At 41.3% G+C, this 22,908-nt stretch overlaps 1 protein-coding gene across 5 annotated transcripts in view; it reads right to left on the reverse strand.

Moving 5' to 3' along the window:
* Window positions 1-22,908, reverse strand: part of SUGCT (succinyl-CoA:glutarate-CoA transferase) — a 684,957-nt gene that overhangs the window by 186,316 nt on the left and 475,733 nt on the right. The window contains exon 13 of one of the 5 annotated variants that reach the window (XM_060020211.1): window positions 21,299-21,457. The exons of the other annotated variants lie outside the window; for them this stretch is intronic. Coding sequence (XP_059876194.1) covers window positions 21,434-21,457 — 24 coding nt within the window. The 3' untranslated portion in view covers window positions 21,299-21,433. Of the gene's footprint in view, window positions 1-21,298; window positions 21,458-22,908 lie in introns of those variants that run through there. 5 annotated transcript variants of the gene reach the window in all.

Genomic DNA, 22,908 nt, shown 5'->3' on the forward strand with positions numbered 1-22,908 from the left:
ATGAGAAGCAGCTTCCTAACCTGAGACTACATGTCCCAGATACCTCCCCTCACCAACCCTGTGAAATTAGATGGAGGCATGAAATAGGTGCAGCTAAGTTCTGGACAATATGAACAGGAGTGATGCATGTCACTGCAGGCCTGACCCACAAATACTTCTTTCCCATGCTTTCAGTCTTATCCCATTCACTGGCTGAATGTAAAGGTCATGGTGACACTGCAGGCCTCCTATTAAATACGGCAGAGCCTTTCTCAGCCTGAAGGACTATACACAGCAAGTCTTCTGATCAGGAGACTTTATGTGAGAACAATCTAAACTTATGTTGAATAAGCCCCTAAAATTTCAGGGTTTATTTACTACAGCAGCTATTGTTACTTTGACCCATATGTATCTATCATGTGTCTCATAATTGGACCCAGAGACCTCTTCAAAAATTTACTAAGATGCAGTGTCCCTACCATGCACCAACCATGACCCCATACCCCCTCCCTAGCTCATGTAAGGAGAGGACTAAGAAAAGGCGGGAGGTGAATGCTGGTTTATGAGGAGTACAGCATATGTAGGGAGAAGGAGAGACAGGTATGCCGCACACCCAAAGCCACGCGAGAAAAAAGTAAATATGTGAGGTGATGGATGTGTGAATTAATTCAACGGTGGGAATCCTTCACAATGTGTGTGTGTATATATATCAAATTGTCATGTTGTACACTTTAAATATATTACAAAGTTATTTGTTTATTTATTTGTCAATTATACCCCAATAAAGCTTAAAAAATATAAGATATCTGCCTCTGCTATTCCTCCTGCCTGACCCCAACAGATAAGGATCGAAGTCTAGAAGAGGGTGGGAAGAAGGTAAATCACACCCTTCCACTCTAAAGAAGTCTAGCCTGTGACAGGAGAAAGACAAGGCTTTAAATTGAGTATGGCGTTAGACTAATATTTAAAAAACTGGAAATATTTGGAGTCATTCCAATATGATGTTAAGAGATGGGAAAGTAGGAGAGGGGTCCAACATAACAGCTGGTAAAAATCAAGACCATTTTCTGTTTCCATCTCAATGAGTTGAGATTCCTCAATATAGGGGTGATATACATCATATAGTCACTCTGACTTGTAACTATTCAGAGGTTAATGGAGAAATACCATATAGAAGAAATATGTAGAAGTCAATAGATAGAAATGTATGGGTTAACTGAAGACCTGATACATACTAATAGAGGGACAATGTGGTTGACTGCTTGGGGCTTTAGAGTTTTGAATAGTGGTGCTGCTGTGCAGTAAGTCACTGGGTTTGTTGTTAATAGACCGAGGATCGCATCCCAGCTCTATCACTTAAGAGCTACAAGAGCTTTACAAGTCACCTATCCTCTTTGACCTTAGTTCCTTCCTCTGGAAAATGGGGATTATGAAAATCTACTTCATGAGATTACTAATTAAAATGCACTAGGGCCTAACTGAACACTTGATATAGAATATGCAGTCCTGAGAGACACTTAAATCAGAATTTGACAACTGGACATTTATATAAATGGTAGGATAGTTTTTATTCTGACCTTGTTGTCAATGTCAAATACAGCACAGATACAGTACTGACAGAGTACTACCATGACCAAATTATTCCTGGGCTGACAACAACAAAAGAAATGGTCCCTTCCTGACTCATCAAAGGGGAGAAAAAGCATGATACACACACACACACACACACACACACAAACACAAAAGTCTATAACAGTTATACGTATACATATAACTATTTTCATGGAAAATTGATTTATAGCTTTAAAGAAAAAAACAGCCTTAAAACCATGTAACCCCTAATGCATCCTTTCCCTAAAGCCATAAACACACCTCTGGTTATCCCGTCCAACAAAAATATACCACAGCAGGTGGAGTCACAAAGAAGTAAATGGTTTCAATCTTTTCATTCATTTTAGTCTATTCCCTCAACAAAAACTTCAACCTGCAGGTGCATGCAGCATACTTCTGCAATGACAAGAGCAGTGTATCTTTGTAACCGGGGCTTTGCCTAATGATGTGTGAACTAAATGTTAACTGCAGCAAAATGACTCCAAGCCAAGAAAGCCCCTGTCGAGGGTCTCGCCTGGAAGAGGGGCTAAGCCACAGGAACACACCAGAGTAGGGTTGGATCTTTGGTCCCTGGGAGATCATCATTACTTTCCTTACCTTCATGTTCTAATGTTTTGAGGGCAGTGTGTGAATTAAATTGGAATTTTCAGTTTGCAGACATTCCTCACTTGAGGGTCCAAATTTGATTTCAGGCTGGAAACGAGCATCTAAATGAGTTTGAGAGAGGAGCAGGTTTTAAGAAAAGTCAAACCAGTCAAAGTAAAACACTAACCAATTATCGTAGGGAAGCAGTTTCACATCTGGAACTGGTTATACGTGGAACAGAAGGAAGAGTTTTCTCAGGACAGTTGGTTTGATTATATTTTTAAAACAAAAGAGAGTAACCTAGGAATGCCAGCTCATCTCAAATGCAAACAGGTCTCCTCGAGCTAGTGAATATATTTGTTTATCATTTCAAGGAGAATCATTAGTACTCTATCCATAAGAGGTTTCTATCAGTTGTTGATCAACAAAGACAAATTTTCAAATGGCCCTTTGAGGTGCACAATTTGTCTGGGAGTTTTTGTGTATTAGGGTCAAATCTAGGTGTTCAGACATCTTGTCTCTTTGAAAAATGAAAAGATGCTGTGAGCAGAAGCATGGTTTTGGCATCAGACTGACCTAGATTTTAATTTTATTAGCTGTGTGACTTTGGGAATGTTACTTAATCTATCTTTATCTTTTCCTTATCTGGGAAATGGGAATAATTCCTATCTTGAATAGATCTCTGTTCCGGTTATTACATTAAATCATATAGCATATGTAAAATACCTAATGATTATGGGACTACGTGGCTATAAGTATTCCACAAAAGTTAACTCTCTTGACTCTCCCTTTCTCTCTTTCCTCTATCCTTTATTAACTTATTTTTCTAAAAGCAATACATTTTTGGCAAATACAGTGAGACAGGAGGTTACATGTTCCCTATGACTTAAAATTTCAGTAGCATAGCACAAAAGAATAAGAAATGAAACACACACATAGATTTCAAAGTGTTTGCCTTTGGATATCTCAGAAAAGTTTATCACTGTAGTGAAAGGCATTTCATGGAATGTATCTCCTGACATGTATTTTTATGACTGTAGCAAACTGTACCTTTATGCTTTCTCCGCTGCCTACCCCCAACCCACCAAAAATTGTCCACAGTGGCATATTACAATTTTTGATTCATCAAAATCAAGGCAATCACAGGGCCCTGGGGTTACAATACATCTTGGAACTGCCTTTGTAATCCATCTCTTTCGAACATTCGGGGTTACCAGTGGACAAGTTGGCAAACGAATACTTTGCCCAGCGTGGAGGACAAAATTCTGCTTTGCAATGAAGAAGTTTAGTGTAGCTAAGAAAGATGCTGAAAAGCAACGTTTTACTCCCGAGGAGCAGGTTATGACCTTTCAAATGAAACTCAGCCAGAACATTTATATCACATTAACACCAGTGAATGGAAAAGAGAGAAAGGTCAAGGATATAAACATATTTGTGAAGGCCTCGTGACATGGGTCGTTTTTATTGCCTTTCCCTTACGTTTTTCTGAGGTTGATAATACATTTCATGAAATTAATAGTAATCTTGAATCCTTTCTATTTTCCCCACTTGAGTCCAGGTACAGGAGCAACGAGGATGAGTTCGGGGACTGAGAGTGGCCCGGTGCTGCTGCTGGGACCAAGGAGATCAGGGTGACAAGTAAAGATGATATCAAAAACACCAGATGCTACCGACCCAAAGCGGTGGAACAATGCATCCATGCATCCGAATTATCAAAAGAAAAGAGAGATGTTTGTCCACATTTTTAAACCCCTAAGGACAGTTCTCAGGCACTTAGACTCGGTCTTTGTGTGTATGATGCACAGAGTGCGGGGAGGAGATAGAGTCGATACTTAAATGACATGCGAGAGAAGGGAGCCGCTTGATGTGGTTGAGCATTTGCTCTCCTTACACTCTGTTCTGTTTATAAACATTCCAGCTATGTGAATAATAAAGAGCCAAGCCCAGGCCTTTGTCATCCCTCCATGATCTTTCTGGTACCGAAGGGGCTCCGGAGGAGGTGTTGAGTTTTTGTGTGCTAAAGCTTGTCAAGGGCACATCAAAATGTAATAACGAAATCAACTACCAGACAGATTGGATGGCAGATTTTGGCAGCTAACAGGGAGCTTTCTCGTTATAGGACGTGCAAGCTTGTGGGTTGCACTGCAATTAGAAATGAATTTTTTTCTTCTTTGCCTGAGCTCTTCTTATACTTTTCATTCTCATAAGTGACAACAGCAAAAGACTACTTCTCACTCCCTAATGTACTCTATCCATCTCCGTGTTGCTGAAGTGACTGGTATCTTAGCATCAAATTTTAAAACATCAAATCAGTGTTCTTCAGTGTTTAAGAGACTGTGATACTTCAAGGAAAAGTCAGGGATATACTGCTTAAACTAATTCTCTTGAATTTTTTCTGTGGGTGCAAAATATCCTTTTGGTACTTTTTGTAATTGTGGTGGTGGTGGTTTTAACCATATGTCTCCAGTAGGAAAGCAAGATCTTTGTTTCTTAACAGCTGATGTGTACTTGCTACTGTGTCACACCGGAGTCCATAATACTGTTAGTGACAACTAAATCATTTCCACAGAAGCTAATTATAGCATTCGGGAAGGGAGAAGCAACACTAATTTTCTGCCACTTAATAGTCAGATTTCATGTGAAACAACCGAGTAAACCAGGTCAACCTGTTTTTCAGAGGTTAAAAGTGGGACACCCAAAGTGGTAAAGTGTTTCCCCCCAAGATTTACAGCCTAGCTGGGCCAACATTAGGAATACATGCAACTGATCAGGCGACTCCCAGATTATCCTGGTTGTTGAAACCATAAACAATCCTGGAAAGGAGTGGAATAGGAGCTGAAGGTGAGGGGAAAGGGGAGAAGTGATTGAATTTAGCCTTTTAAATAGACTCAAGGACTGTCCATTCATGAGTCAGCTACCATCTTAAGCCACTGAGCCCAACAGGAAGGTTGATGTATCCAACTGTTACAAAGAGGAGATGTAGAGAACAAATGTACGGACACCAAGTGGGGGGAAGGGGGGGTAGGATGAATTGGGAGATTGGGATGGACATGTATACACTACTGATACTATGTATAAAATAGATAAACTAATGAGAACCTACTATATAGCACAGGGAACTCTACTCAGTGCTCTGTGGTGACCTAAATGGGAAGGAAGTCCAAAAAGGAGGGGATATATGTATAAGTATAGCTGATTCACTTTCCTGTACAGTAGAAACTGACACAACATTGTTAAGCAACTATACTCCAATAAAAATTTATTATAAAAAAAAAAAAACGAAAGAGGAGGTAATGGACAATAAAGTCACAATGCAGTTTATGGGTTTTTTTTTTAACAGGATCAGAGGTTTCAATTTTAGTCAACAACAACAATAAAACCTCAAGAACTGGATAGTAAATCCTTAAGAGATAAGAAGAACTAAAGAGAGGAACTAGCCCGCATATTTATCACTCTTTTTATTTTACTGGGAGCGAGAGGAAATTTATTTACACATTCAAGATTTCTTTGAATCAGCAACAATTTTTTAATGCATTTAATATGTACCGGGTGCTATACTAGTTTCTGGGATTACAGAGGTAAACTAGAAACCTCCTCTGCCCAGCCATGATCAAGTAAAAGTAATGAGGAGATAGAGGTGCCGAAACCAACTCATGCACAAAGATGGAATTATCATGTCTCCTCTTCACGGAAACGAATCTGGAGCTGAGTCTTGAACAAGCATTTTTAAGACAAACTTGAATGAAAGGACATAGTTAGCAGAGGGAAAAACACCAGTCAAAGCAAAGAGGGTTGGAGTACAGCGTGAGGAATGAGGCTGGAGACTCAGGCAGATGTGAGATTTTGAAGAAGATCAAATATTCCATGACAAGGAGTTTGGACAGAAAGAACATTCAGGGGCTTTAAGAAGGGGATGACATGATCTATGCCTTTTATTAAGAGCTTTAGGCAGCACTGTAGCAAACGCATTGAAGAGGCTAGTATTAGTATATCAATACAGATTTTTCTTTCAAAACGATGTTTGGTAGCAGCCACTAGTGCAATTCCCCTAACTTATTTCCATGAAAACACAGCAAAAGTAAAAATACACCTAAAACCAGTATCAAGAGACAATGTCCAAATCTAAGAAAACAGGCAATAATTAGAAGATAGTCGAGCTAGAGTGAGATATGCCTATCTCCCTAACATCTCCCCAATATTCTACTGCAGCCAGAGACTGAAAACCAGAAAGCCATGGTAGTAAACATAGGGGGAGAAGGTCTAGAGGTAGAATAGTAAATTCTGGAACACAACTCTGGGATCACAAATGTTATAGTGTTTCATGTATTTAATCAATTCATAAAACCAGAAAAAGAAGGCAGGGAAGAAGCCAGTTGTTCCTTCAATGGGACAGAGGTTCATTATAATTTAAGCCTGTTATGAAATGGGAGACAAATACATAAACCTGCCTTCCATGTGCAGAACTAAGAAATCAACTTGGTCTCAGGGTATATAAAGGAAATTCTAGTTGTCTTGTTCACTGAAAAATACTGAGTCATGACCCTTGTTTGAAAATAAGTGAGAGGAAAACCAATATGGAGAAAATAATTTTCAGAAAAAGGGAGGAAAACAACAGTACCCATGAGATAAGAAAGAAAAAAAACACTTCATAACACTGATTTCTAGGCTGAGAAGAAATTTCAAGAAAATGTTTGATTTCCTCAATGAAAGACTAGAAGACAACTATGAATAGGAACAAATCATCTTAAGGAAACAACAGGCTAAAATAAAAAGATAAAAGGACAAAATTAAAAGGGTAATAACAAAATGAAAAAATACTGCAAGGACACTAAAATCACGTACTAAAATTAAAATAATATTTAAATTTGCACTGAGGGTAGGGCAGAAGCAATGACACAAAAAACTCAAATAAATTATGTGGTGGTGGGCATTGAAGTTTTCTTAGTACAGAGGAAAAAACCAAGCAGAAAGAAGGAAATGAGAGCTACAGATGATCAAAATTATAAAGCCAAGTTGAGGCTGAAAGGTGTTTCTGAAAAAAAGGATGAAATGAAAGAAAAGCAGCAATAATCAAAGATATAAGAAGATTCGGTTTCCTTGAGATGAAGAAAGACCTGTGTAACCAGACTGCAATGGGTGACAGTTTATAGTTCACAGGAAAACAGATGAAAAATTACATGTCTAGGCACATCCTGATAACATTTTTAAAGTAAAAATTAGGTGACAAAAACTCCAAGTTCAGGAATACAAAGCAACAAATTTTGATCACTCTTAGCAATATCCTTTGCGATGTTAAATACCAAATGACACTGGAGGAACATCTAATTTATTGCTAATATTTGGTTAAAACATGTCCATGTAATCCCTGCTAACCATTTCTGCCAGAAACAGGTTATAAGAGGAAGCAGAACATTTCCCCCAGAAGCATATGCCCAACAGCAGTCTAAACCTTCAGCTTCCTGTAAAAGATCTCAGGTGATTCAGACTTCCTCAGAAGTATAATTTTAAAACATTATCTATGAGCAGAGAGCTAAAACCAAGATGTGGTAGGAAACCTCTAAGATGGCCTCTGATGATCCCCATCTCCTGATCCCCATCTCCTGGTTTAATGTGCTTTTGTGGAATCGCCTCTCCTTGAACATAGATTGAATTTAGTTATGCCTTTCCAAAGCATTAAATGTGACAGAGGTAGCAGAATGATACCTCCAAGATTAAGTTACAAAAGACTTGGCTTCTGTCTTGGGATCTCTCATTTTCTCCCTCCCTGAGGATTCCTGCTGCGACGTTGTAACCTGCGCAGTTGAGAGGACCACTGGCAAGGAACTGAGACAGGCCACCATCCAAGAGCCTGTGAGAAATTCAGACCCTCAATCCAACAATTTATGAGGAAATCAACCCTGACAACAAAACTCAGCTCCCCAGTAGCCTTCAGATGAGAATGCAACCCTGACTAGCATATCAACTGCAGTCTTGTGAAAGTCCTTCAGCTAGAGGCACCAATTAAACCATGCCCAGATTCCTGACACAAGAACTGAAATAAGAAATGATTGTTGTTTTAACACATTTTTCACCACAGATGTATTATGGCCACAGACGTTAGTTTCTGCAAAAGTCCCCTGGTCAATAACGCGTTAAACCACAAAGTATTGGGTAATTTGTTGTGCAGCAGTAGATAACCAATATATAACAAGTTGATACTGAGTAAAGAATAAGGAGATAGAAAGTAAATCTTTGACTGGTCTCTGGGTCACTTCATGTTCTGAAATTTCTACCATATGGCCTGGTTTTAAGTAACAGAAAATGAGTCTTGCTCTTGAGACAGGAGTCACCTCTGATCTCAGCAAGCACTTAATACAAGCCCATCAAGTCTCTGACCATGGGCTACACAGACTAATCCATCAATTAATACATCAATCAACCTATCTTTGATACTAAAATAAAATGTACAATAACATCTTAAAATAGAAGATATAATTAATGTCGAACATCATAATCTAGATCTAATCTAGGTCTAAATCTAATTAGGTCTAAAACCTCAGAATTTATTTGGAAGGCCTGATAGTACAGTGGTAGAGAACATAGCTCCAGGAGTAGAAGACACTTGTTTGAGTGATGGCTCCAGGAAGGATACCTAATTAACCTTGGGAAAATTCCATAATCTCTCAATGCTTCAGTCTCCTCACCTGTAAAGCAGAGATATGCTATTACATGTATAGCACTAGAGCATGTTACTTACTCAGTAAATGTGAGGTATTATCACTATATGTTAAGGGCTAACAATGGAAAAGGGAAAAAGTAAATTTGCTCAACCCCTAATCTCAAGTATAGGCAACTCAAATACTGTTGTTTCAATCTGAATTCTGACAATTTGAAAAATGTAGGTTAAGAATGGTTTGGAAAAATGTAAAGGTAACAGAATATAGATATTTCAAAACACTGGAGAAGATATAAGCAAATAAAAAGACCCCCCCCCCAAAAAATGTAGGACAGGAAGCATATAAAAACATTAAATAAATCAAAGACATGAGACTAAATACATTAATGATAGTAACAAATGAAAATTAGATTAAACTCTCCAACTTTTTTAAGGAAAATGTTTTTCAAATTCAGTCAAAAAACAAAATATTACTACTGTATTCATTTCCTAGGGCTGCTGAAGTAAATTCCCACAAACTGGGTGCCTTACAACAACAGAAGTGCATTCCATCACAGTTCTGGAGGCCAGCACAGGGTGAGCACTGTCTAGAAAGAGTCCACCCTTGCGTCTCTCTAGCTTCTGGTGGTTGCCTGCACTCCTCGGCCTCCCCGTCTTGTAGTTGCAGCTCCCTGATCCCTGCTCCCATCTCCAGGTGGGCATCTTTCCTCTGTGCATGTGACTCTGTTCCTAAATCTCTCTCTCCTTATAAGGACACTAATCATTAGATTTAGGGCCAACCCTAATCATTAGATTTAGGGCCAACCCTAATCATCTTAACTCTAGTATGTCTAAAGATCTTATTTCCAAAGGAGGTCACATTCACAGGTACCAAGTGTTAGGAATTCAACATATCTTTTAGGGGACAGTTCAACCCAGAGCAGCTATGTGCTATTTACAAAAGCACACCAAAAAGTAATCAGAAACAATTAGAATATGTGACAATAAGGAGATAGTCAAATTAGCATATATTCATATAATAAAATATTTAAAACCTACTAAATATGCAAATATTTTCTCCCATTCTGGGGGTTGTCTTAGTTACAAAACATAAACAGACTCACAGACTTAGAGAAGGAATTTATGGTTACCAGGGGGTAAGGGTGGGAGAGGAGGGATAGTTAGGGAGTCTGGGATTGACAGGTACACACGGCCATATTTAAAATGGATAACCGACAAGGACCTACTATACAGCACAGGGAACTCTGCTCAATATTATGTAACAACCTAAATGGGAAAAGAATTTGAAAAAGAATAGATACATGTATATGTATAACCGAATCACTTTGCTGTATGTACATCTGAAACTAACACAACATTGTTAATCAACTATACTCCAATATAAAATTAAAAGTTAAAAGAAAACCTACTAAAAATCAGATTATGGAAGAATAATTAATATGTGAGAAAATGTTAGTGATATGATATAAAGTATATTAAAATATAAATAGATAGTTAAGTAGGTAAAGAGATATAATAACTTCAAATCATCTATGTACACACACACACACACACACACACATATATATATATATATATATATATATATATATACACACATATATACACACAGAAAAATACCTTAGAGGAAATGCACTAAAATATTAATAGTGGTCAACATAGGCTGGTAGGATGAGAGGTAATTTTTTTATCATCTTCATAATTTGCTATACTTTCAATATTTTCTTACAGTTAGAATACTTTTTTTAGACTTTCATAATCTGTTTTTCTTTTTAACAGGAAAAGTAAAGTATATTTCTCATAACCATCTTCAGATGGTTGTGGATATGCCTGCGTGTTTTTTGAAGGAATTTAATGAACCTCCAGGACTGGATTGGATGTGGAGTGGTTGTAAATCTACAAGCAATGTTAAGATCACACAGCAAATAACCTGGGTTTACAGTCAGAATATGGTACTTCCTGACAGTATGAACTTGGGCAAATAACCTAACCTCTCTGCATCTCAGAGTCCTGACCTCTAAGCTGGAAATATAATAGGACATTATTTAGGACATCAGAACATTATTTTAGCAAAGTTTTTCCTAATACATTCAACAAAAATGACAGGTCAGTGGCTTTCTATCTACAATCTGGGCAGCAGTTTCATAAGGTATATCTGATAGTGTTAGTAGGAATAGAAGTGGTAGTAGTAATACTGAATCTTCTAAATAGTCCACGTGTATAACCTAATTGAGTGTATTTCCCTAAAATGCAGTATGATGACTTTAATGACACACAAGACATAGAGGTCCTAAAGTGATTGTACAGTTCCCCCTGCCCCTCCCCTAGCAAACACACCAGTTAAGTCGGATACACTTCCCAGTATTATTTGATATCCTTCAAGTGCCTTGATCTTATAATGATTTAATGTTACAGACTTTCAGTTACTTGTCCAGCCCCCAGCGAAACAGGCCACAGAAGGTGCTTGAAGGCCCTGATATTACCAGTTCCTATCTGTTCCTGCCTTGCCCTGTCAAACTGCAGGTGCTGAAGGCCTGGGACCTCGGCCCTGCCTGGCCTGCTGAGCGGTGTGTTCAGAGCACTCTCCGCAAGAGCAGGGCAGTCTGGCATTTGCCCACTGCACTAGCAGCCGCGGAGATGCTCAGTTTCTGAGTCAGCACCACCACCTTCCTCACCCTGACCCACACCGGGTTAAATAAGTCAATCATGTAACAAACATTCACGGAATACAAGGATCTGTACTAGATACTGAACAAAATAGCACCTGCCCTCCCGGAGCTGAGTGAAGTAAAGCGCTAAACGAATACAGAATTATGCATGGTGATTAGCAGCACGAAGGAAATAACAGGGTGCAAAGAAAGGGAAAAAAGGACAGAAAGAGGTGACCCAGTTAGACTGGGGAAGAGGGAAGGCCTCTTGAAGGAGGTGACAATGAAATAAAGACCTCAATGATGAGAGGAACAAGCTAGGCAAAGTGTTGGGGTCGGGAGACGTTAGGGAATGTTGGATCAGGGTCCTGAATGGGAAAGCAACAGACGAGTTCAAATAATAGAAATGAAATCAGCATAGCGGTGCAGGGGAAGGAGGAAAGATATGCGTATGGGTTAGATAAACAGAGGCCAGATCTAGCAGAGTTTGGTCTCGTGGGGCACAGTAAGAAATACATGTTGATTCTGTTTTGACAGGGAGAAGAAGGCACTGATAGGTTTTAAGCAAAGGAACAACAGTTAAACGGTTATTCAAATTATATTTTTATAGGATTGACTGTTTTCCAGAATATAGAGAGAAAATAGAAAGGAGTGGAAATGAGGGGACCAATAAGGAGACTAAGTTCCGTATGAAGTGTAATTAAGCCTTGAACTAGTGTGGTGGCAAAGAAATGGATGCATTTGAGCTTTAGGCTGGGCAAAAAATGACAGAGCTTGCTACTCCTTTGTATATTGGGAAAAGGAAGGAACCAACGGTCACTGCTGGATTCTTGCTTGAGCAAAGTGGCTGGATGGTAGGGCCACTGACTGAGGGGAGGACAGACTTGGAGAAAATCTTCTTGAGGGGCTGGTGGTGATGGAGTTGAAAACAGGAATGACAGCTGAGTTTTCCAAATGTGATATTTGAAATACCTGGAAACCTAGTATCCACAGGGAAATGAAGGAGGCAGTTAGACATACACATCTAGAACTGAGATGTGGGGTCTGAGCTCAAGATGAAAACGTGAAAGCTGGTCCGTGTCAGAACTGCCCAGACCTTGTGCGACAGTTCCCACCTCGACCAGAGCCTTGGCCTGAATGCCAGCTTGGTGGCCTGGGGGACTGACCTCCCACCCACCGCTCACCGAGGTGGCGGCCTTGCAGCCAACTGAGGTCTACCCTTGGATCCTGCTGGGTTTCCCCTCATGCAGACTGAACTGACCTAGAGACGCCCTGCCAGGATTCCAGACCCCAGATCTGCCTCCTCTGATGTGGATCCAGCCTGGACCGGACCACATGCCTGCACTTTACCAGGGGCTTGCATTTCAAATGAGATGGTGGAAAGGCAGTGCCTCTCGGCAGGAGATAAATCACAGCGTCTGAGGGACGTGAGGGTGGGAAAAATCTTGGGACGGATGGTCTCCTTTGTGTTCCACTGAACAGATGTACGCTCATGCAGTGTGAATGGAGGGGTATACGAGAAACGTAGTCCTGAGAGTATTTCTTTCTTGCCCACATAGTCCCTGGCCCTTTGTGCACAGCTGGCCCTGCCACACCACACAGCTACCAGGAGAGAGAAGAGAGCCACGGTCAACAGCACCAGGCCCTGGAGTTCCTTTAGGACCATCCTCTCCCCTGCCCTCTAGATCAATGACTCCCTGTCTTGCTGACCAGATCCCTGAGGGCGGGAGGGGCATTTGGGGCAGAGCCCCTAGGAGGGAAGGCACAGAGTTCAGACACAGCCTGTGTGGGAGCCTCACACTAAAGTATGTGCTGACTTGGTGACTGAGACGGAAAGGAGCAGGACGTAGCTTGTGGCAGCAACTGCGGCCAGAACAAGGTTGACTCACATCGGTTCCAATGCATTAAAAAGCCCAGTGTCATTCTGACTGGTGTGAGGTGATACCTCATTGTAGTTTTGATTTGCATTTCTCTAATGATTAGTGATGTTGAGCATTCTTTCATGTATTTGTTGGCAATCTGTATATCTTCTTTAGAGAAATGTCTGTTTAGGTCTTCTGCCCATTTTTGGATTGGGTTGTTTGTTTTTTTGATATTGAGCTGCATGAGCTGCTTGTAAATTTTGGAGATTAATCCTTTGTCAGTTGCTTCATTTGCAAATATTTTCTCCCATTCTGAGGGTTGTCTTTTTGTCTTGTTTATGGTTTCCTTTGCTGTGCAAAAGCTTTGAAGTTTCATTAGGTCCCATTTGTTTATTTTTGTTTTTATTTCCCTTTCTCTAGGAGGTGGGTCAGAAAGGATCTTGCTGTGATTTATGTCATAGAGTGTTCTGCCTATGTTTTCCTCTAAGAGTTTTATAGTGTCTGGCCTTACATTTAGGTCTTTAATCCATTTTGAGTTTATTTTTGTATATGGTGTTAGGCAGTGTTCTAATTTCATTCTTTTACATGTAGCTGTCCAGATTTCCCAGCACCACTTATTGAAGAGGCTGTCTTTTCTCCACTGTATATTCTTGCCTCCTTTATCAAAGATAAGGTGACCATATGTGCGTGGGTTTATCTCTGGGCTTTCTATTCTGTTCCATTGATCTATATTTCTGTTTTTGTGCCAGTACCATACTGTCTGGATTACTGTAACTACCAACAATAAATGCTGGAGAGGGTGTGGAGAAAAGGGAATCCTCTTGCGCTGTTGGTGGGAATATAAATGGACACAGCCACTATGGAGAACAGTATGGAGGTTCCTTAAAAAACTAACAATAGAACTACCATACGACCCAGCAATCCCACTACTGGGCATATACCCTGAGAAAACCATAATTCAAAAAGCGTCATGTACCACAATGTCCACTGCAGCTCTGTTCACAATAGCCAGGACATGGAAGCAACCTAAGTGTCCATCAACCGATGAATGGATAAAGAAGATGTGGCACATATATATGATGGAATATTACTCAGCCACAAAATGAAATGAAATTGAGTTATTTGTAGTGAGGTGGATGGACCTAGAGACTGTCATACACAGTAAAGTTAAGTCAGAAAGAGAAAAACAAATACCGTACGCTAACACATACATATGGAATCTAAAAAAAAAAAAAAAGGTTCTGAAGAACCCAGGAGCAGGTCAGGAATAGAGATGCAGATGTAGAGAATGGACTTGAGAACACGGGGAGGGGGAAGGGTAAGCTGGGATGAAGTGAGAGAGTGTCATGGACATATATACACTACCAAGTGTAAAATAGATAGCTAGTGCGAAGCAGCCACATAGCACAGGGAGATCAGCTTGGTGCTCTGTGACCACCTAGAGGGGTGGGATAGGGAGGGTGGGAGGGAGACGCAAGAGGGAGGAGATATAGGGATATATGAATATGTATAGCTGATTCACTTTGTTATACAGCAGAAACTAACACACCATTGTGAAGCAATTATACTCCAGTAAAGATGTTAAAAAAAAAAAAAAGCCCTGCGTCCACTGGCTCTCTCAGCTGGAGTAAGTTTCACACGCCAGCAGGAATGGGACACTGGAAGGAGGCGGGAAGAGGAGATGGGCAGGGAAGCATTCTGAAATGTATCATGCCACAAGCAGGGGAGACAAGCTAAGACAGCGGCGCAGCAGTGCAGCTGAGGAGAGGCGTAGGATCTGCCTTCCCCCTGGACCCAGGTGCAGAGATGAAGATGGACCCACAAAGGGACCCTGGTGGACACCACGAACCAGTCTGAGAAGGGCACATCGCGGTGAGGGCAAGTGCCGCACGGAGTCTGCCCCAGAGGGAAGTAAAGAGACAAAGGAACGAAGGCAGGGGCTTCCTCCTGGAGCTGCAAACTTCATGCCAGGAGGCACAGTTCCCTGACAGCTTGCAACTGGCAGGCACATCTGCTCGTGACGGAACGGAGAGAGGGATCCTGAGATGAAAGGGTTCCGCATGTCTGAGCACAGAACACTGTGCTTGAGCCAGTTGCTCTTGTCAACCAAGACTGAACTCCCTGCTTTCTGGTAAAGACCAGATCCACCTATGACAGTTCACCAGGCTGTGAATTAAACTGAACTGCAGGCAATGTGAAGAAAAGCAAGGCACCAGGACAGAAGAGTGCAATCAGTAATGAGCTTTGCTTATTAATCCAATGTGCAATTATTGTGCACCAGGTGTAGGCACAGCCCAGAACAAAAGAGGCAGTAAGTAGGGAGGGAAGAGGCACACAGCAGGACAGATTCTTAATCTAGACACGGAAGCCACTGCTCTACAGGTCAAGAGATTGGTGGGGCAGTGGGGAGATGGGCTCTCTACCGGGGAAATCTAGAATTAATGGCCAAGGAATAGGACTTTGTTTGTTGGAGTTTCTCCAAGGAAATTTCCTCCATCTCCCGTCACTCCTACAGTTTCAGAGAAATGGATACAAGGAGTCACACCAGGATCGGTCTGTCAGCTTTATTACCAGTAAAGCTGCGTCAGAAACCGTGGCTAGTACCTGAGGTCACATCAGGCACCCATCCCAAACTGCAGGTTTTCCCCACACCCATCCCAAACTGCAGGTTTTCCCCAATGCAGGGTCACAGCCTACCCCAACCGGTTGCCACAAGGGGCAAAGAACAAGTCCCGCCTGTAAGCAGACTGGGCTGACGTAAGAAAACCCAGGGCGGCTGAGCCACACGAAGTCAGTGACTCTCCCCCAATCAGGCAATGAAATAAGTCCCCCTCTCCTTTGGGAAGGGTCTGGAAGGAAGGCTGAAAGTTTCCTCCCTTCCCAGTATTTCCAGAAGGACAGATGTTTCTATTTTATGGGCCTCAGTAGGGATGCCTGGAAAAGGAAGAAAATTACTCTCCCTGCAATGTACTGGCATATACTGTCAGATTGTACATTTTGATATTTAGGGGAAAAATTCTAATTCCTCAGTGAGCTAGAAGAGGGCCTAAAGATCATTTGGTCCAGTGGTCTTCAAATTTTTTTTTTTCTTTTAGTTGCTGAACTCTTTCTTTGAATATAAAACACAAAAGACAGAGCTACTCTGGCTGAGAGGTAAGAGGTGTGGAAAACCCAGGCTGGACCAATGAGGATGGCTCACCCTCCCCAGCAGCCATCCAGAGGTAACTCAAGAGGATCCCTAGGACTTCCCGCTATAGTTTCTAAACCTCTGAAATGGTTTACTATGCTAGGAAAATGCTAACCAGAGAAGTTACATGACTGCCCGAACTGTGCAGCTGAGTCAATGGTGGAGGTGGAGCTACTAGAATCCATCATGGTACCCTGCACCTCGACAAGGGCTTGAAAATAACACAGAGAGTTTCGACTCATGTGGAAGCGATCCTTATTAGTACTGGTCTCATTTCTTTTTCTACTACCATACATCTCATCTACGAATGTCCACTGGTCTTAGCAGAGGCTATACTCAGCAGAGTTCACACTGAACACCGCCATTGCTGCTGACAGAGATCTTTGCCAAAGGGTAAATAATCATCATCAGGATGATTCAACTGAAGGAAAAAAGGATAAAAGGAGCTTCTGGGGTGACCTCCAGCACTATAGCTTGAATGTGTCTTTCTGTCTCTCCTTCCCAGAAGGGACCAGTCAACAAAGATAACAGATGTCTGTCACAATAGACAGCTGCTGGTTAGAACTGACTGTCCCCACTGTAACCTGGCCCTCCATGAGAAAGGGGTGGTGAAGGGGGTATTTCCAAACCAGAAGGATAAAACCTATTTGGCTAGTGAAGACAGAATTAGGCTGAATCATGAAATCAAGTGAAATGAAAACATTGAATCATATACGCTTTTATAAATTATAAATGGCTAAATATTGGCTCTTTTATGTGTTTCAACCTGTATTTCACTGGCCGGATCCCCAACCAACGTGGACCTCCTCCCAGTATTCCAGGCAATAGGCTCTGGTCCATGTTCATCCCTGATTCTACTTCTTAACTTAGGACCAGGACCAGAAACAATGGCGTGGCCTTTGATGTCACGTTACATGTGTTCTACCAAGGACAACTGTGCATGTCAGAGGCATTCTCTCATGCCCTTCCTCTCCCTAACACTGGCTCCTGTCCATCCCCCTCTTTCCCCTGACCCTCAGTTCATGCCCACACACCTGCATCAGAGACTGCACAGAGACTGCACTGAGACCACCAACTGGTTTCATACTGATTACTGAATGCTTACAATGCAACTTTCACTACTGTTAGAGGTCACAGAAGAGCCAGGAACCAGGGTTAGAATCTCTGCATTTGATCACTTACCCTTCCCAAGAACATTCTCAAAAGTATGTAAGAACATACTTATTTCTATTATCCCTCTCTTAATTATATCCAGGGCATAATCCCTGCAAGGCACATGCACGGTTTAACAAGCCACTCTGTGAGCGTCAGGGGAAATCACATCATCACATGTTAGCAAGCCAGAATATCACTATTACTAAACTTACTTTACAAAACAAAGTGGGAGTAAAAACCAGGGGAAGGGAACTTCGAACATCAAACAGGATTGATGGGCTTATCATCATTGCGCTACATTACAGGGTGACCTCGGCAGACTGGAAATTGGGTTACATCAACAAACCTTTCACTTTAAAGTGTGAGATGAAAGAGTGCCTCCCCTCACATTTGCAGTATTACTGGCTCAGGTTTAAAGAAAGTATGCAGCCAGGTACGCGTGTCACATTTCAATCTGTGATATTGACATGGATGTGAAAACCCAAGCCTTTGAAACTGAGCCTTTCATATGTCGAACAAAAACCTGAAACGCACTCTGCTGCAAAGACCTGAAGGAGAGAGAAGGTAAGATGATAAAGGGGAAACCTTTACACATGAAACATTTCTGAATTCTCCTGCCATGGGCCGTAACTCAAGTCTGCTAATGTAGAGCTTAGTTCAGATAATTGACGTTGGTTTGTTTGGTTTTCCTCAATATCAAGGCTTACCTGCCTTGAAAAGATTCCAAAAAGTCAGCGATGTGTGGCCAAAGTAAGGAAAATTATTTAACAGAACCAGCCTTCCTTAAGATCAATTCAATTATAGTCCCTGAGTGCCACCCACCCAATAGTACCACCTTCTCGTTTATTTGTTTAGTTAAACTGGTTTCTACAGTATTGCCTCAGCAAACCCCAAAGCAAGCAGTGAAGAGCTCATATACTGTATGCAAGCTTCACTAACGCTCTGCCAATGATCTCTGTATTTTTTCTACAGTATTCCAAGAGGAAAACATCTCTGCCTTGTACTTTAAGTGTTTTACTAGTATTGTATTTTTGACCTAGAGGTTAACAGATATCAAGCCATATAGTACATCCTCTGGCTTAATCAATAGGTACATATATAGGAAACAGAGGAAATACAGACAGGAGATGTCTTAACTTCCCATAAATCATTTTAAGCAAGGTCCTAAATTCTGCCCAGTCATGACCTTCAGGTTAAGGTAAAGGAAGGGTTAACAGATATATCACAAAGAGCATTTGAACTCCTTGTAAACAGGAATGAAAGGCGATCTGCTAGTAGGTGATGATGCAAAACAACAGTAAAACACAAAGATGCCCTAATATTTTTAAAACCTTGAAAACATCTCCAGCCCCAGGTCTTTCCTTGGCTTCCGGCCAAGGAAACAGAACCCCAGGATGCATTACCCTTCCTAATTCTTCATAGTCTGCTTCACTTGGCAAAGGGCCTAAACCTAACCACAACAGTTAAAAAGAAAGGCTTACATTCTACTATAAAATATACAAATCATGAAATGTATACAACTAACAAAAACAGTCTCAGCACTACTTGATGAGAGGAATTTCGCGTGGGTTTTTTTTTTTTTTTTAATTCGGCATTCCAGTAATGTGAAACCACTGTTTAAGGTAGAAAATCATTTTTCAATCTCAGGAAACATCGTTACTAACTGCCAAAAGTCAATCCACATAATAAGAACTATTTGCTAATGCTGAACACCTGCATTTTTATAGATAGCCTCTCAGGACAGCTGTAGCCAAGTCTTCAAGTCTACTGATACAGCAGCTGAGCAAAAACACAAAATTTGTAGATAAGAATGCTTGCTGAATTAGCCATGCATGCATCTCTACTAAGTCTGGTGTATTTACTGGTGGACTCTGATAGTCATTAGATACAATAAAGAACATACAAAATATGTCCAGGATAAGGATCCCAGCTGCTAAAAGCTTACATCTTGAGGTGGTAGGATACACAAATCAAAACATACTAAAGGTATAAACATATATCATGCTTATGGAAGCCATGTGTAAATATTTATGTCACTTCCCATGGTTAGTTTTAGCTTTTTTGGTTTCACTGTTTGATTTTCTGACTTACTAGGTATAATGGAAAAAGACAGCCACCAGAAGTTGGAAGGAAGGGTTCATTAAGAAGGTGCAGGGCTTCCCTGGTGGCACAGTGGTTCAGAATCCGCCTGCCAATGCAGGGGACACAGGTTCGAGCCCTGATCTGGGAAGATCCCACATGCTGTGGAGCAACTAAGCCCGTGCGCCACAACTACTGAGCCTGTGCTCTAGAGCCTACAAGTCACAACTACTGAGCCCGTGCGCCACAACTACTGAAGCCCGCGTGCCTAGAGCCCGTGCTCTGCAACAAGAGAAAGCCACTGTGATGAGAAGCCTGCGCACCACAACGAAGAATATCCCCCGCTCGCCACAACTAGAGAAAGCCGGCGCACAGCAATGAAGACCCAATGCAGCCAAAAATAAATAAATAAAATAAATACATTTATAAAAAAAAAGAAGGTGCACACGTTGCTTTATATTCTTCTGAAATGAGGACTTTCTAGCAAGCATCTTAAGGAGAGTTTACACATTCTCACATACTTGTTCAAACATAGTGATGTTGAATCATCATAGCTTTTTCACTGCAGTGGTCTCTTCTAACCAATAAAACAAGAACCAGAGAAAGAAGATTTTCATGTTATTATTACAAATAATAAAAGCATTTATTCAGCACCTACTAAGAACCAGAAACAGAATGAAGTCCTTTATAAACACTGTCTTTAATTCTTACAGAATCTGTATCATGCTGCTTCTTCTGCCAACATTTAGTTAGCACTGACTTTTTGCCAGGCATTGTACTGGAAATGGAGTAGTTAGTAGAGTAGATGTGGTCCTGCCCTCACAGTTTACAATCTTGCCAGGAAGACATACATACAAGGAGTACTAACAAGGGAAACGGGTTATTAAGGAGGAGTAGAGCATGCCAGGGAATGCAAGCTAAACCTGGCCAAATGGTACCAATTCTGTAAACTGCACCAGAACATTCAGAAAAAAACTTGCTGAGTAATCACATTCATCCCCAGAACTTTAAGTCAGCCCACTGTTCACTCAATTCAATCTCTATATCTTGACATTTCTATTTAAATAGGATACCATGCAATCAGTTTTCTCTGGTTGACTGTGATTTCAGCATGTTAATAAGGTGAGAGGTACTGGAAGAGCTCTTAAATGCAAAGAAAAGAATAACTGACTTTTCTTTCCTTGGATTTCAAGTTTTTCTAATGCCCTCCTCTCTAGCACACGTCCTACCTCTATCGCCAAAGCAATCTGTTACTCCCTCTCCCTTCACCCAGCCATGACACTTTTATCTCCATCACCCTTCTCCAAGGTTCTCTTACACCCCAGGAACTGCAACCCTACTCCATCCTCTTCCTAATACACACCCCATTTCCCCTCCTCCCTTACTGAGCTCTAGAGCACCTCTGCACACTAGGATTGCACAACTCCCAAAGGCAGAAAGGACAAACTCATATAATTCTCTGGTATTCAGTCCTTGCCTCACTTGAAGCAGAAAAGAACTTTTCTGGAAGGACTCTAATGCAGCTTTCACCACTTTGGGACATGTGCTCAGTCATTTTGGTCTTAAGAGTCTTCAAAAGCAGGCGCCAGTAAAGCGCCAAACTAACCAGAGTTCTTCGACGTACACGTGATGGATGATCAATCACATGGGAGTGATCCAGTCACAGCTTCTCCTACTGTCTTCTGTCGAGAAAGCACTGCAGAATACATGTGAGGAATGTTATTAAAGGGAAAACCTTGAATCTGCTTTTTTACATAAACCACTCTAAAATTTCACTTAACTAGTAGTAACAATTATCTAGGCTTACAACACACCTTACAACTAAGGCGTCGTGGTTACAAACCTGCCACCAAAAATAATTGCAAGAGGTTTGAAGACAAGGACTAGTTACCTTGCCTTCTAAAGGCAACTGACTTACTTTTAAGGAAATTTACTATATGATAGAGGTGAACTTCCAAAATAAACAAAATAAAGACACACATCAGCTTTTTTTATGGCACATGATCTGAAGGCACGAGTAGGTCTGATAAAATATAACACATGTGTGCAAGTATTTACCCCGTAGCATTTTCTGAGAAATTCAAGCAGTATCACCACAAATAACAATAATGCTATCAAATACTTCCGAAAACTCCAAAACAGTCAGAAGGAGGAATACTATGAAACAGCCCAAAGTTCTCCTTTCCACATTGGCTGACTGTGTTCAATTGTACATCTACTAAACCTTTCCTTTTAAAGAATCTTCCGACCACTATACTGCATTCTCAAAGGAGTACATTTCATGCTGTTAGCATAATAATCAATTAGTTAGCAGGAGGATGTTATCACCGTTGTAAAACTAAGAAACCACAGAGGTAACATATTAGAACAGTTGTTGAGGTCCTCAATTAGTGGCAAAACAGGAAGAAACCAAGCTCTGGCATTCCTAATAAAGAACCATCCCACTGAAATGGGGACAGCCACTTTTCTAAGGGTAGTGAGCCATGTGCTGCGGTAGCTTACTAACTAAGGTCTGACATTAAGGAATTAACCACAAATATACCAGAAAGTCATTTCTGTTTCTGGGAATGGCCTAGGGTCTAGAGCCATACAAAAGATCCCAGGGCTGACTGCCCACCTCCATTCACTATTAAATACTTTCTTCTATTACTTTTCAGAGATGCTGGTTCCTATATCTCAGCCACGCTTCTCCTTGATACCAGACACTGAACTGAAATGCCTCAGTGGAGGTGCCAGGTGCCACAAGCCAGAAAGGTTCTGGGCCTGCTGCTCACTGCGTGGTCAGTCTTAACACAGTGTTCACGGAGTCCCAGTGCAACTCTGTGAGTCATTGAGTCTATTTGGCTTTTCCTGCCCTTGATGAATAGAAAGAGGAAGCTGGGTTTAAAATGTTGAAAATCTCGGGCTTCCCTGGTGGCGCAGTGGTTGAGAGTCCGCCTGCCAATGCAGGGGACACGGGTTCGTGCCCCGGTCTGGGAAGATCCCACATGCCGCGGAGCGGCTGGGCCCGTGAGCCATGGCCGCTGAGCCTGTGCGTCCGGAGCCTGTGCTCCGCAACGGGAGAGGCCACAACAGTGAGAGGCCCGCGTACCGCAAAAAAAAAAAAAAAAAAAAAAAAGTTGAAAATCTCCACTATAACTTCCCTGT

Source organism: Delphinus delphis, chromosome 9 (genome assembly GCF_949987515.2).
Source record: "Delphinus delphis chromosome 9, mDelDel1.2, whole genome shotgun sequence".
NCBI classification, from domain to species: domain Eukaryota; kingdom Metazoa; phylum Chordata; class Mammalia; order Artiodactyla; family Delphinidae; genus Delphinus; species Delphinus delphis.